The 16,558-nt window shown below is 39.3% G+C and overlaps 2 protein-coding genes and 1 non-coding gene across 4 annotated transcripts; 2 read left to right on the forward strand and 1 right to left on the reverse strand.

Annotated features, from left to right (window-relative positions):
* Positions 1–1,142: 1,142 nt before the first annotated feature.
* Positions 1,143–1,216, forward strand: trnat-agu (transfer RNA threonine (anticodon AGU)). The gene has a single exon. It is a non-coding gene; the product is annotated as a tRNA-Thr (tRNA).
* A 238-nt stretch (positions 1,217–1,454) lies between these two features.
* cmbl (carboxymethylenebutenolidase homolog (Pseudomonas)) lies at positions 1,455–5,054 on the forward strand. 2 transcript variants are annotated; one of them, XM_061922045.1, is made up of 6 exons: positions 1,455–1,587; positions 1,859–2,073; positions 2,141–2,248; positions 2,314–2,456; positions 2,674–2,765; positions 2,832–5,054. In XM_061922045.1, exons 1-6 carry the CDS (start codon positions 1,528–1,530, stop codon positions 3,009–3,011), a joined length of 798 nt encoding a protein of 265 aa, XP_061778029.1. In that variant the 5' UTR covers positions 1,455–1,527; the 3' UTR covers positions 3,012–5,054. The 2 variants fall into 2 exon arrangements, with proteins under 2 accessions (XP_061778029.1, XP_061778028.1); XM_061922044.1 differs by having other exon boundaries at positions 1,507–1,587; positions 1,856–2,073.
* cct5 (chaperonin containing TCP1, subunit 5 (epsilon)) lies at positions 4,011–15,676 on the reverse strand. The gene is made up of 11 exons (XM_061922043.1): positions 15,444–15,676; positions 13,164–13,224; positions 12,917–13,081; positions 10,069–10,267; positions 6,520–6,712; positions 6,299–6,448; positions 6,102–6,221; positions 4,868–5,053; positions 4,658–4,795; positions 4,396–4,576; positions 4,011–4,324 (listed from the first exon to the last, which is right to left on the reverse strand). Exons 1-11 carry the CDS (start codon positions 15,546–15,548, stop codon positions 4,197–4,199), a joined length of 1,626 nt encoding a protein of 541 aa, XP_061778027.1. The 5' UTR covers positions 15,549–15,676; the 3' UTR covers positions 4,011–4,196.
* Positions 15,677–16,558: the final 882 nt, after the last annotated feature.

Genomic DNA, 16,558 nt, shown 5'->3' on the forward strand with positions numbered 1-16,558 from the left:
GCTCCTTAAAAAAAGGGGGTAGAAAAGCGCTATACGAGTACAACCCATTTTCCATAATCAGAGCAAAGCATTTTGGTTGAAAAAAAGAGACAAAGAAGTAAAATACAGCACTATGTCATCAGTATCTGATTTATTAAATTTTATAACAGTGAAAAATATTGCTCATTGGTAGATGTCTTTCTTGAACTATATTGGGAAAGAAAAAAAATGAAAATAACTAAAAACTAAAACAAGTGATTCAACTACAAATAAAGATTTCATCACATAGAAATAATCATCCACTTAAAGTGCCCTCTTTGGGCATTGTAATAGAGATCCATCTGGATTCATCAACTTAATTCCAAACATTTCTTCACAAAAAAAGAAATCTTTAACATCATTTATGAAACATGTCTACAAAAAGCCTAGATGTCAACACTGAATGTTGGATTGTTGTATTATTTTTTCACAGTTTATGAACTTACATTCACATTTCATTGAAGTATTATTCAATAATATATTTATAAAGGATTTATGAATTGCTGCTATCTTTTATAATAATTTTCTAATAAATCTCACTTTAGGGATCTCCTGGGAAAATTGGGGACGTGGGCAAGTATGACGCTGTTAAGCGCCGTTCATATTAAACTCGCGGGCCACACCAACATAAAATTGTCTTATCAAAGTGCGGGCCGCATGTTTGAGACCCCTGATTTAGATGAATATTTATCGGCCGCTTATTCCCTTTTGGGTCGTGGAGCGCTGGTGCCTATCTCAGCGACAATCGGGCGGAAGGCGGGTACACCCTGGACAAGTGGCCATCTCTTCACAGGGCCAACACAGATAGACAGACAACATTCACACACTAGGGACCATTTAGTGTTGCCAATCAACCTATCCCCAGGTGCATGTCTTTGAAAGCCGAAGTACCCGGAGGGAACCCACGCAATCACGGGGAGAACATGCAAAATCCACACATAAAGATCCCGAGCCCGGGATTGAACCCAGGACTACTGGACCTTCGTATTGTGAGGCAGATGCACCAACCCCTCTTCCACCTGCCCGGCCAAGGACCAAAAATTGTCTAAAACATAAAGTATTAATTCAAGATCAGTAATGTTTTTTTATTGGACGATATGTTTGTGGTTTTCACAACGATTATCGGCGCCGTGGCTTAGATGGTTAAAGCGCCTGTCTAGTAAACAGGAGATCCTGGGTTCGAATCCCAGCGGTGCCTTTTCAGTGCATTCAAGACTCAACAACGAAATCAATGAGATTGACTGGAGCATTTATTAGTAGATTGCACAGTTCAGTACATATTCCTTGCAATTTACCACTAAATGGTAACACCCCAATACACTTTTCAACTTGTTTAAGTCGGGGTCCACGTTAATCAATTCATGGTAGATTTTATCTATGGTCTGATTTTATCCATGATACATTACTTTCGTTGAAACCGTACAAAAGGCAAACAAATTTCATTATATAATTTATATTTTAGTGAAATTCCCTTCCTGAAGCTTTTATTTTGAAGGTTTTGACAGGATTATGTTGATCACCACCCATACGAAAGTCCACAAAACGGAAGATTCCTTTCTGAACGACACGGTAGGATTTGTATTTAATTTTTGAAGATTACAATTTTTTGACTGTTTTGACAATGAAATTGTTTTTACTTGGTGGAAGTAACTTTTCAATGCAAGTGTAACTTTTCTATTTCAGTTTCTTCCAAATGCATTGTCACCGTTGCGTAATTACTGTGCACAGTGTTGTTTTTTTGCACTATTACAAGGTCTCACTGACTTTCCAGGTCACTGTGTCCACCTAAAGTGTGTGTGTGTGTGTGTGTGTGTGTGTGTGTGTGTGTGTGTGTTAGCAGATGGCAAATGAGGCGAGACCTTGTCCATGTGATATTGGGGACCGGATGGAGTACGGGGGACTCGGCCAGGAGATCCTGATTGAGCATTTAAAAGTATATTTGGTGAAACCATCCACTGTTTCTGAGAAGGCTGTTATTGTCATCCAAGACATATTTGGGTGGCAGCTTCCCAACACCAGATACATGGCAGATATGCTGGCTGCCAATGGATACATGTGTGTGAAAGATATTAATGAACTACATGAAAACATATAATGTAGCTTACATGGGCCTGTCTTTTAGGGCTGTTTGCCCAGATTTCTTCCTCGGAAAGGAACCGTGGAGCCCATCCCATGACTGGTCTACATTTGCTGCATGGCGTGAGGACAAAAAGCCAACCGACATCAATAAGTAAGTGCTTTATTTTGGTGGGGATGTGCTGAAAGAGCACAGCACTTATTCCTGTTGCCTTCCAGAGAGGTGGATGTGTTGCTGGGGTTCCTGAAGGAGAAATGTGGCGCCAAGCACATCGGAGTGGTGGGCTTCTGCTGGGGCGGGATTGCCACACATCATGTGACCCTGCACTACCCTGAAGTCAAAGCTGGAGTGTCATTCTATGGTGTGCTGCTGTGAATGCAACACATTGGTTTTGATTGATTGAAACTTTTATTAGTAGATTGCACAGTACAGTACATATTCCGTATAATTGACCACTAAATGGTAACACCCTAATAAGTTTTTCAACTTGTTTAAGTCGGGGTCCACGTTAATCAATTCATGGTAATGTGGTCATTGTCTGCTGCGGTTACCTGATTGGTTCTTAAAACCTCATGCAGGGATAATCCGAGAGGGAGAGGACAGGTATCAACTGAAGAGTCCAACCTTGTTTATATTTGCAGAGAATGATACCATCATCCCATTGGATCAGGTGAGCATTTTAGTTATGAAAATCAAATAATGTAACTGCTGACATGCAGTTAAATGTGTTGTTCAGGTGAGCGGTCTGCAAGCAAAGCTGCAGGAGAAATGCACAGTGGATTACCAGGTGAAGATCTTTCCCGGACAAAGCCATGGGTTCGCACACCGAAAGAAAGAGGACATCAGCCCTGTAGACGAACCAAGAATACAAGAGGCGAGAGTGGATATGATCAACTGGCTAAACAAATACATTTAAATCAATGCAAGATGTGATGTCAAATATGAGAGGATTGGTGCAGGAATTAGTGCCTTTGGACAGTGTGACTACATGTAAAGTTGGGCCATTTTTGTGCAATGTTGGGACACGTTTGTTGGGAGGTTAAATGAAATTAAAAATCTGTCCACAAACATCAAAATTGCTTAAATGCATAAATTATATAGGGCGCTTTGGGTGTGGGCCAATAATACCTTCTGTTGGAAAATACATTGTCCAAAAATTATTGCCAATAAATGTTGTTCGCATTATATTGACATCTAATCAAACACTAATATAATCATAATATACATAAAAAGCAGTTGCTCCTTACAAATGAAATAAGTAAACAAAAATAGAAGGAACTCTTAATCTGTTAGCAAAAAGTTCAAATAAATAATGAACATCTTATAAAAACTAAGTCAGGTGTTTATGTTGTTGCTATCACTTTCCAAAACATTCAGCATACTTGCTCATTCATTCACATTGGTGGGCTCATCTTGCTCACTGTTTGAAGCTGAAACACATATTTGGCTACACGATCATATTTTTTCCTCCTTTGTGTTACCTCTCAGTCCTTCACACAAGAAAGTAGTGAGGCTTTGCCTGTGTACACTGTGTTTGAGCTAGCGGTCTTGCCTCCACCCACAGACATTGACTGAGGATAACAGACATGAGGATTCACTCGGTTCATTTAAGTCTACTGAATAAATGCACTCAGGCGCTGAGAGCGATGCAAAAAGTAAACCCTCCTGCACACTGATTGAAAGTTGAAGATGAAGAAAACACTTTATCGATAACAGAAAAGTTAGAGGCAAACGTGGCGGTCCAATTTTCTTTGTGTCCGTCACTAGTGTCCATTTAATTCTAAATACCGCAAAGTATGAACCGACAGTAGTTCAAGTGACTTATATTGAAATATGCATGTGGGAGAAATGTATGCTTTATAAATAGTGCATTTTGCGAAATGATGGCACAAAATAAACCAATAGATGCTCAAAATTTGCACAGACCAACATTTTAATGGCAAGTTTCATACTAGAACAGCAATTTTGTCAAATGATAAATAGCAGTAAGCAGTGCGGTGTTCAAGAAGTGCCTACAAGCTCTAGGACAGCTCAGACTTGTTATTACCGCTTTCTAGAACACAGCCGAGCCTGCAAGGGAGTTCAAGGACAAGGTGGGGTTTTAGTCCTCGCACTCTCCCGGGCTTCGGATGTCATCGATCTTGAGGATCATCTTGACGACCTGAGTGGCCAGCAAGATCTGCTGCTTTTTGCCGATGAGGGTCTCGATCACGTGCTGCTGCTTCATGTCTGCGTTAAAGTAGAAAGCGTTTTAGCGGTGAAGTGTTGAAATGAAGAGATGATTTGATGCGGCTGCTCACCATTAGTGTGTTTGTGGAGACAGTCGATGCCCAAGTAGGGGTTGTTGTCTCGGACCTGTCTGGCTCGGACCTCGGTCATCGTTTGGATGGGGTTCAGGCCGCTGTTCTCCGCCAGCGCCATTGGGATGACTTCTAAGGCATCTGCAAATGACCTCATTGCATACTGCTCCAAGGAAGGGCACTTGAAATAACACATAACATAAAAAGTTAAAGACTGATATTGCCATATATTGCTTATTCTAGGAACTGTTTGACACTTTACCTTGTCTGCAGCCTGATTGACAGCCAAAGCACAAGCTATCTCGGAGGCTCCTCCTCCATAAACAACACGATTATCTCTGACCAGGTTGCGAATTACGCAAAGAGCATCATGGAGTGCACGCTTGGCCTCTTCAATGATCTAATAAGGCAGACAGCGCACAGGAGTAAACCAAAACCATCCCCCTCAAATCATAATTATTATACATCTTACCATCTTGTTGCCTCCACGGACAAATATGGTCACAGCCCTGGTGTTCTTGCAGTCCTGGATGACCAGCATGTGATCCTTTGTGGTGCCGAAGGAGATCTCTTTCACTAAGCCAGCAGTGCCCAGTTTCTCTGGAGTCAACTCAGAGAACCTGGGCACAATGCGACCCCCTGTGGCGATGGCGATCAACTGCACAGGAAAAATAAGTACAGTTGATTAAATACATTGTTTCCGAGACATCTTGCAGGTCCCTTATTATGATGTAAGTGCATCACGGATTTATTGTGTATGAAGTTTCTAAAAGGTGAACTACACTTTATTTTATTTTGCCTTTCATTTAAAAGAAATTAACACAAGTTTTTCTTTTTATGCACTCTAACTACTAAATAAATTAGATTAAAACGAATGGATAATGAACAATGGAGCCTATGGGAGTCGCTCTATTCTGCCTATAAACCACTTAAAAAACATCCAAACACCATCAAGGTTTTATACACACTGTAAATATATAAGTATTGTAATAACAGGCACATTCATAATAACGTAATATTTACGTTTACATTTTGCTAATTTTAAGCATACGACGGTGCATTAATTTCTCAAACGCATCTCAACGTTCGATCTTTTCATTCATGATTACTACTACTACTCAATGCAGACATCGAAATAAAACATCACTTAATGTACAATGTCTGCAGTCATTAGGATGCCGCCTGATAGAATGTTGATATATTCCAGTTAAGATGAAGAATGACTCATAATCCTCGCAAAGAAAAAAGGAAGGGTGGAACTAAGCGTCTTTTCATATGTTAGTCGCCATTTCTGAGTCTGAATTGGATGCCAAAGTTGACCATTACATCGGATTATACCTTTATCCTTCTATCGGGGTGAGAGGGGCATTATTTCTAATCTAGAATAAACGTTCACAAGTTCCAAGGCGAGAAAGCAGCTCACCAGCTCATGACGTCAATATAGCAGCCACAAGCTAGTTACCTTTCAGTGACAATGCGCCGTGAATACTATTTTGTTTTCATTAGCACTTATAATAACAATATCACTAATACTTGGTTAACATTAAGGTCACAAAATTCAAATGAAGTATTGTTGACGGTTTTGGATGTTTATTTAGAGGGCTTTAACATAACATGTAATGGTGGTTTTCTGGTTTTACAGACCGTTTAAGATGCTTTGTGAGACAAGTTAACTGTGGCATCATGTCAGGTGACTAGTGTCGCACCTCAATCTCAGGCCCTCCAACCCAGCGCACAGCAGGTAACTGGTTCTGCAGCAGAAGGTGGTTAGCTTCATCGTCAAAGCCCCACTGGCAGATGGCCAAGTTGGCGCCATTGCTTTTGACCTAAAACGAGACAAGAGGTGAGTTACGTTTCGACGTAAAGACATTAACGTTAGCGGTCATGTTTTCGAATAACTAACCAATTGGATCATCTCCTCAAACGTCTCCTTTTCGTATTTCTGGAGAGCTTTGTAGTCCTCCACAGAGGTGACGTCCAACTTGTGCTTAGTCTTGGGCTTTGGGGGCTCGAACGGACAGGTGAGGATTGCAATTTTAACGTCTTTCAGAACCTGAGTAGCAACAAAGTGTCAGAATTAGCCACTTTGTTGTACAGATGTTAATGTTGCTGTGATATTTTTACCTTTGGCATCTGCGGGTGACTGAACTCTTTGTCGACGATGACACCTTTGATTAGCTGTGTGTCCTCCAGCTTACCCCCCACTTTGCCCTCCATCTTGATAAGCTCAAAGTCCACATCCTTTCTCTCCATGTCGGCCACGGTCAGGATGGCGTTAACTGCAATCTCTGCCATCTGTCTGTGGCACCGGTTGATGCTGAAAGTAGAACGTCGAACACAAAGCTTAGCAAATACAGGGCTTCTCCGAGGTGTAACTTATTGTGGCACACCACCGCAGCAAGATAAATGCTGCTACACAGTCAAAATAAAGTTTTTTTGTTAAACATGTAAAACATTTTAAAAAGTAATTTTATGAATGAATCAGGGTTTTCCATTGTATTTGATTGTGGCGGTGCGCCACCGCAATATAATTTTTTTTTTTTACATGGAAACAAAATCAAATAATATAAGGTGTTGTAGTGTCCAGAAGAAGACAAAGTCCAACTCTCTTTTTATCTTTTATTGCCAATTTTATGGTAACGGGCTTAAGTATTTTGGTGTCATACATCCGACATATATGATATAGCTTCAACAAAAAGGTAACTCGTTTTTCCTGGTACCTAAATTAATTTGAGACGGACCAGTTGACAGCAATCTTCAAATTTTAAGATGACACTGGCAGCTTTTAAAGAGAGAAATGCTTCTAGCAGCATGAAGCAAGTATGACGTCAAGATAAAGTTAAAGTTCTAACGATTGTCACACACACACACACACACACACACACACACACACACACACACACACACACACACACAAACTGGGTATGGTGAAATGTGTCCTCAGCATTTCACCCGTCCCCATGTTCACCCCCTAGGAGGTGAGAGGAGCAGTGAGCAGCTGTGTGCGCCGCACCCGTGAATCATTTGGTGATTCAACCTCCAATCACAAGCCTTGATGCTGAGTGGGGAGGCAATGGGTCCCATTTTTTGTAGTCTTTGGTATGACTCGGCAGGGGTTTGAACTTACAACCTTCCAGTCTCAGGGCGGACACTAACCATAAGGCCACTGAGCAGGTCTTATACATAGTGTATATAGTCCACAGCTTATGTACTACTTGCTATAATATGTTTAAAAAATATTTCAGATATTAGAAAATTGTTCTGTGCTTTATTTAAAAAACAAAAATCCCCTCTCAAAAAACGTGTATCGGAATCGTTTGTCAGGAGTGCAAAAGTTGATCGCACACCTAAACAGAGTTGACACCCAGTAAAAGCAAGGAGAGAAAGTTGAAGAGAAAGGTATTTCAAGTTAAATGAGGCATTTCTGCCTTAATTTAGACCTGACTATCAACAACAACATCTAAATTTACATTGTGTGCGTCTTCAAACTTCCATTTGGACTTCTGTGTGTGTAGAGTGTGGATGCTCTCCCATGTGTGGGGGTTTCTCCCTGTACTCCGGCTTCCTTCCACATTCCAAAGTAGGCATGTAACTAGCACGTGTTATCTAACAAACTTTGTTACCTAACACTTTTAGCTTCGTTGGAGATTGTGAATTGTCCATAGGTATGAATGTGAGTGTGAATGATTATCTATTAATGTATGTACCGTGCGATTGGCCATGCTAATTTTGGTTAGCCTGTCAATGAGCTGGTCCATCTTACATTAGCATTAAGCTAGTGACAATATAGCCAACCTTCATCCTATGCAAATGTATTGCTTATTCAGTTTATTCCAAACTGTATTGATAATTTACCGTGATTTGTACATGTATGTGCACTTCATGTGTATATATGATGTCCTTCCTTAGTGTGCTTACCGTATTTTTCGGATTAAAAATCGCTCCGGAGTATACGTCGCACCGCCCGAAAATGCACAATAAAGAAGGAAAAAAACATATCTGTCGCACTGGTGTATAAGTCGCATTTCTGGACGAAATTTATTTGATAAAACCCAACACCAAGAATAGAAATTTGAAAGGCAATTTAAAATAAATAAAGAATAGTGAACAACAGGCTGAATAAGTGTACGTTATATGACGCATAAATAACCAACTGGGAAGGTGCCTGGTATGTTAACGTAACATATTATGGTAAGAGTCATTCAAATAACTATAACATATAGAACATGTTATATGTTTACCAAACAATCTGTCACTTCTAATCGAAAAATCCGATGAAATCTTCTTCCTTGATGTCGCTTCTAAACAACTCTGCCAACTCCAAAGGTTTGCGCCGCTTCCTCTTGTCGTTTTCTGCTGCATATTTCACTACGTCCAGCTTGTAATCTGCAGTACAAGATCTCCTTTTCGGTGCCATTTTTGGTAAGCCCTTCTCATGTTTTTACAAGTTACCGCCAACGATGAAATGATCCATGTTAATAGCTACGGCAGTAGCATATAGCAGTTAGCATTCCATGACCCACAATGCACTTCTGCTATGACCCTCCCCCGCCGAATTCTCATTGGTCGACGTGTGTGAGACGATTGTTGACGTGTGTGTGACGATTGCTGACATTTTCTTCTCTCTTTTGCGAATTAGAATAATAATTTTATTTGATATTGTGTAATCTGCAGTACATGATTTCCCTTTCGGTGACATTTTTGTTCAGCCCTTCTCAGTTTTTATAAGTTACCGCCATAGATCATGATAAACATCTTGTGATTATTTTTCTTTAATTTAAATAATGATTATGTATTTAATATTTGTTTACTTACTTATAGTATATTATTTATTCATTGTTCTGTTACAGAGAATAATGAAATGGGATAAAATCGCTATATGAAAAGCGCTAGAATTGAATAAGCTCTGTTTCTTTCTACTCGTTTTTGAACGTGCTGTAGTGAAACAACTGAAAATATGTAAGGCATTACATTGTATCGTATGCTTGTTCAAAATGAACTGAACTCCATTTTAGTAGCTACGGCAGTAGCATATAGCAGTTAGCATTCCATGACCCACAATGCACTTCTGTTATGACCCTCCCCTGCCTAATTCTTATTGGTCAACGTGTATGTGACGATTGCTGACATTTTCTTCGTCTCTTCCGCGAATTAGATAAATATTTGATATTTTACGGTAATGTGTCAATTTCACACATAAGTCGCTCCGGAGTATATGTCGCACCCCCCCACCAAACTATGAAAAAAAAATTGCGACTTATTGTCCGAAAAATATGGTAGTTTTACAGTAACTTCATTGCGAAGAATATTAATAAACCACCTCGTTATTTTTTTCATCTTTGATTCTAAAGATTGTTTACATATTTGGCAAACTAAATGTTAAAATTCAGGTAGGGCAATATGATGTAGCCTGTTACCTTTCACAGTAAGCAGCAACAATTGGAAAATGAACAACAATATAGATAAAAAAATATACATCCACTTTCTACAGCTTTACCCATGGTTATTTCTAATAACATATTTATTATTTTAAATATACAGTACATACACAACACAGATTTGTTTTTAGATCTATATATCCAATTGACCACGCCCCGTCCGCCACACAGTGGCAATCTGGAGAAAATCCTGAAATAGCATAGAATAGCCACTGACACTGTGTGGTAAACTCACACTTTAGATCCCAGCGTTGTCATCGCGGTCTGGATGAGTGGTTCTGTGTTGTTGGGATCGTATGGAAAGGTTTCCCCAATTTTGTCTAGCTCCTCGATGGCGATACGTGCGGCTTGATCGTAACCATCAGAGATCCTGATGGGGTGGATCCCGCGGTCCAGGAGCTGCTCGGCCTGCTCAAGCAGAGCCCCTGCCAGCACTGATGAGACAGGCAGTTTTAAAATTGTGACAAATTCCTCCCTTTTGATACTTATCTTGTCTATTAACAACATTTTGTGGAAGTATTTGGACTAGGCAATATGGCTTAAAATTGTATTACACTATAAGTTATTTGTCTTGGTCAATATCGATAATTAGATATTTTGATGACCTATGGAAAGTATGGACCAGCAGAAATATATATTAAATGTTAACATATTTATTTCAATATGTAATCTTTCTTTGAAATGAAATCCAAACAAAAATGGAAAACAATCAAATTTAAACAAAATTATAAAATCACAATAAAAACAACCTCTTAAAATTACGGTCCAGAAATAAAGAATATGTAGGAAATTATTAATAAAGTGTAACAATATAGCGCATAATGTGAAATTGTAAACAGAAAAACATAAGAATATTTTTGTGCAGGAGTACTGCTGTGATGTTATATGGTCTGTAACATTTTAATTGAGTCTGGTATTGTTATCGAAGTTTGGAAATGAATGGATTAAAATGTAGAGCCGTGGAAATGACAAATGAGGTAGTTAATACATTGACATTTTTAATTATTTATCCTATTCTGTTATTTGTTCAATCCTAGATAGGCTGTGATTTAGAGTTTAATTGCTTTGTAGATACACTGAGATTAAGTCTAAACTCATTGTGTTCTTTACCATTTTTTCCCTCAGAATGTTTAACCAACTTTAAGAGTTATGTCAAGAGAATTATTTATGATATGTACATTTTCAGAATTAACAATCTGAAGTTGTTTTAGTTGTACTTTTACGTTTTCAAGCAATGATTTTTCCCGTCTGGCCCACGTGGAAATAGATTTTCCTCCATGCGGCCCTGAGCCATAATGATTTGGATACCCCTGGGATAGACATTATAATTGATACAAACCAACACGTCTTCAATGCACTGTAGCATCTTAGTTGCTGATGTCCGTCCACAAAGATCAATTCGAATAATACATAATGTTGGATATAGAGAACATACAAAAAAAACATTATTTATTAAATCAAAAAAATTGATATTCAACAATTTGTTGCATTTGCAAACAGCTAAAATTATGTACAAAGCCAAGAATATAGAACAATTCTTCTCAACAAAATAGGAGAAATATAACCTGAGAGGAAAACCTAATTAAAAACATTTGTATGCACATACAATACTTAAGACCCTTAGCATATCAGTATGTGGAATTAAATTATGGAATGGATTAGGCAAATAACACAAACAATGTACTAATATGATCAAGTTTAAGAAATTGTTCAAACTACAAGTGTTTACAAAGTACAAAGAAAAACAATCATGATAAACATCTTGTGATTTTTTGTTTAATTTAAATAATGGTTATATATAATATTTGTTTACTTACTTATTATACATTATGTATTCATTGTTCTGTTACAGAGAATAATGAAATGGGATAAAACCGCTACATGAAAAGCGCTAGAATTGAATAAGCTCGGTTTCTTCCTACTCGTTTTTGAACATGCTGTAATGAAACAACTGAAAATATGTAAGGCATTACATTGTATCGTATGCTTGTTCAAAATGAACTGAAACTGAACTGAATAGTGCAAAACCACTTTCAAGTCAGCCACCTTGGCGGAAAATAAACTCTGAATCTCACTAACGTCTTTGGAGGACGAGGAATATGCTAACCACTAGAATGGAGCTCTTGATTGTAAACTGCGGTGAGCAGGCTGATACAAATATAGACAGTAACGATACCAAGTATAGTATGAGAATATGGACAATGCAAGAGCGGTTATGTTACGGCTTATCAAGCAATAACCAACTGATTTAAATCAGAGCCAATAGTAGGAAATATTTTAATAATTGTATTGGTATTGTTACACCACCATCGCATTATGTCTGATTATAATTGTAATAAAAAATTTAATTAATTCAATGATCTTGAAATTTTTTTAGTATCGGTGCTAGCAATGTATGACCAATACAGCCCCTGTGACTACTTGGTATTGGATCGATGTAAGGTATCAAACAGCAAAAGAATACATGCTTAGTACATTTTAACAGAGTTGTAGATAAAATCACGTTCCAACTGAAATTAACCAGCCATGAAGAATAAACTAGCACAAAAATTAACAAGTAAAAAAAAAAAAAAAAAAGATTCTACCTGAAATTACAATATGTTAACATATTCGTTAGCAGTCAAATTGTGAGCCTTTGTAACCTATTTTGAAATTGTTCCATTATTACAAAACTATATAATCTATATATATCAGTGGTTCTTTACCTTGTTCAAGGTACCGAACCCCAGCAGTTTCATATGCGCATTCACCGAACCCTTCTTTAGTGAAAAATAAAAGTGTTTTTTTCTTTCTTTCTCAAATTCAAGACAAAGTTATGTTGTTTTTTTTTACTGGTGCACAAAATGAATCACAACAATTTACACACCTGCAAATCAGATGGAAAATTAGAGGGAACTTTGTTTCGGGGTATCCATAAAGTTTTTATTTACGCGAAGAGTTGGGTGTGTCTTGAACTTCGCCGAACCCCTGGTGTTCGATCGAACCCAGGTTAAGAACCACTGCTCTATATATAGATATGTTTATTGCAGGAGGCTGCAATATACATTATATAAAACCCCTTGCAATTCTTTTTTTTTACGTACCAACAACTCCAGTGGTTCCATCACCAATCTCATCATCCTGTGACTTGGACAGCTCCACCATAAGCTTAGCAATCTGATGGTCCACATCCATCATGCTGAGAATAGTGGCTCCATCATTGGTGACAGTCACTTCTCCATCTTTGTCAACCATCATCTTGTCGAGGCCTGGCCACGTAATGTGGGAGAAGGTTTACAACTATGTCCTGAGCAAGGAATTTTGCATTTAGTTTATTATTATTATACACACCGTTAGGTCCCAAAGAAGTCCGAAGCGTTGACGCAACTGCCTTGGCTGCCATTATATGAGACTGCAAAAGACATCAATGAGCGTGTTCATTCATGCTCCCGGTAAATACACAATTACAATAATAATGGCCGATCATATTAGAAAAAACATCAATTATGGCTTTTTTCTGTGTGGAGTTTGCATGTTCTCCCCGTGAATGCGTGGGTTCCCTCTCGGTACTCCGACATCCTACCACTTCCAAAGACATAGGTTATTTGGCAATGTTGTCGGCACAATACCAATGTGAGCAATTTGCAAAATGCGCAACCGCATTTTGCAAAATTGTATTATGCGCAACCGCATTTTGCAAATTTGTATACTGCGCAACCGCATTTTGCAAATTTGTATAATGCGCAACCGCATTTTGCAAATTTGTATACTGCGCAACCGCATTTTGCAAATTTGTATAATGCGCAATCTTTTTGCAAATTTGAATAATGCCCAACCGCATTTTGCAAATCAATGGGCGCAAATACATGTTTTTGGTGTCAAAATAATTTGTTAAATACTTATGTAAATCTATTCATTCGTAGTCGGGACAATTTACCGTATTTCGTTGAATAGCCGCCGGGCGCTAATTAATTTAAAACCTCTTCTCACTCCTGCGCTTATTCAAGGCATGCGGTAAAAGTAAGCAGGCGCTAATAATTTTAAAACCTCTTCTCACCCCTGTGCTTACCAATGGCATGCAGAAAAAATTGAGTGCGATAAAAAAAAAAAATTAAATAATTTTTCTGCGGCCCGGTGGTTGGGGACCACTGCTCTACAACATCAATCAATCAATGTTTACTTACATCATGTCCACCTTTACACCGTGCTATCTGCGTGCCTGTCGGATGCATACATTTCGCTGCTTTTCATACGAGATTGCAATGCATACTTGGTCAACAGCCATACCTTTTACACTGATGGTTGTGATATAAACAACTTTAACACTCTTACTAATATGCGCCACTCTGTGAACCCACACCAAACACATTTCTGGAGAACATCGGTCTGTAACACATTATAAACGCAACATAAGAATTACACAGAATGCCATGCATCCATGACTCTTGGCTAAATTATACACATGACACCAACCCCGCCCACCTAAACCAACGCACGGAGAGGGGGAGGGGGTTGGTGCTAGCAGGGTGTATAATATAGCCAAGAGTCATAGATGCACTGCATTCTGGGTAAGTGTTATGTTGCATTTATAATGTGTTACAGAGCCGATGTTCTCCTGAAATGTGTTTGTCATTCTTGTTTGGTGTGGGTTCACAGTGTGTGGCGCATATTAGTAAGAGTGTTAAAGTTGTTTGATATCACAACCATTAGTGTGATCTGTAAGGTTGTGGAACAAGACCCCTGGTTTACACATAGCAAAAGCGAAAAAAACTCCTCCGCCATTTTGAAAAGGGCGACAGGGGAAGCGTTACTCGTGATGTCACGAATTTGACCCAGCGGTAAAAGTAAGCATGCGCTAATAAATTTGGGGAGCGAGTTTGACCCGGCAGTAATTCAAGGCAGTCGCATATTACATGCCCGGCGGCTATTCAAGGAAATACGGTAACTGAGTATTGCCCTCAAATCAGTCCAACCCTAACCCTAACCACTATAAAATGTACATCCACGACTAAACTACTGACTAAACTACTACCACAACTTTGTTTACTATTTATAAAACATAATAATGTGGGATTACTGACAAAACCATTTGCAAAACCTCGTCTTGCGATATGCAAATTACTTGCGCACAATGGAAATACGTATAATTTGCAAAGTGCGCGAGATTGATGAAATGCTTACAACAGCAACACTAAATGGTCCCTAGTGTGTGAATATGAGTGTGAATGTTGTATGTCTATCTGTGTTGGCCCTGCGATGAGGTGGCGACTTGTCCAGGGTGTACGCCGCCTTCCGCCCGACTGTAGCCGAGATAGGCGCCAGCGCCCCGCGCGACCCCAAAGGGAATATGCGGTAGGAAATGGATGGATGGATCAATTATGGCTACTGTCTGCTCCAACGCCCACCGCCCTGAAGCACATGGGCCTCATGTTAGCATTGTAGCTAGTGAACGGATCTGCCCATCTTAACAATCACGTTGTTATCGCAATGCTACAAATACTTGAAGGGTAACATTTGGATATTCCCACTAGCAAACGTTTAATACATCTTTCAAACAAACTGACAACAAAGTAACACCTATGCGTTCGCCAACGTGCTAAGCGTTATCCCCGCTAAGCTAGCCCATTGTACCTTAAGTGCGTCGATGCCCGTTAGCCGTGTCTTCGTGTCCTGGTCTTTAATAATGATGAAAGGCCTCCCATACTCGTCGAAGGCAAGTGTGCCCAACGTTGACATGTTGATGCAGGAAATTGGCTTGTCACTGATGAAATAATGACTTTTACAGAGGGAATTGTGGAGTGTGTCTGAGTTACACGCCGCGCGGGTCCGCCGGCGACTTCTGGAAGAATCCACGAGCGGATAGGGCGGGACGAAGTCTTCTTCTTCTTCTTTTATTTTTATGGCGGTTGGCAAGCAACCTTCTGGTGTGCATTACCGCCACTTACTGTAATGGAGTGTGGACCGAGGTGGATCCCTACTCTATATTCTTTAACCCACTACTACCCACCACGCAGTCTGATAGCTTATCCATCCATCCATCCATCCATTTCCTACCGCTTATTCCCTTTCGGGGTCGCGGGGGGCGCATATCAATGATGAAATATTAACATTACAACACATGCCAATACGGCCTTTTTAGTTTACTAAATTGCAATTTTAAATTTCCCGGGAGTTTTTTCTTGAAAACGTAGCGTGTTAGGAATATGAGCGCTGCACACACACACACAGCTAAAAGTCGTCTGCTTTAACGGCATAATTACACAGTATTTTGGAGATCTGTGTTGCTAAATATTTTGCAATTTGTTCAATTAATATTGGAGGAGTCAAAGTAGAAAGATGGAGTTGGGAAGCTTTAGCCTTTAGCCACACAAACACACGGGGATTCCATGTTTAAAATTCACAGAGGTGAAACTTTACTATGGATCACAGCGGACATGGATCCCAACCAAATGTCAACCAGCAGGTTTCGGTGAGAAAATTGTGGTTAAAAAATCACTTCTTACCGGAGATCAGCTGAGCTTGTGCCGCCCATAAAGCTGCCGTCGACTTCCCTGAGACACTGCGCGTCAACACGCGGCCGTGGATAAACACTTCCGACTATCAGGTACTGTTAAACTCATTAAAACACTAGCAACAAAATAGAAAGATAAAGGATTTCCCAGAATTATCCTAGTAAATGTGTCTAAAAACATATGAATTTGTCTCAATGCAATCGCATTTTTTTTTTTACTTTTTTTTTTTTTTTT

This window comes from Nerophis ophidion, linkage group LG15 (assembly GCF_033978795.1).
Source record: "Nerophis ophidion isolate RoL-2023_Sa linkage group LG15, RoL_Noph_v1.0, whole genome shotgun sequence".
NCBI classification, from domain to species: domain Eukaryota; kingdom Metazoa; phylum Chordata; class Actinopteri; order Syngnathiformes; family Syngnathidae; genus Nerophis; species Nerophis ophidion.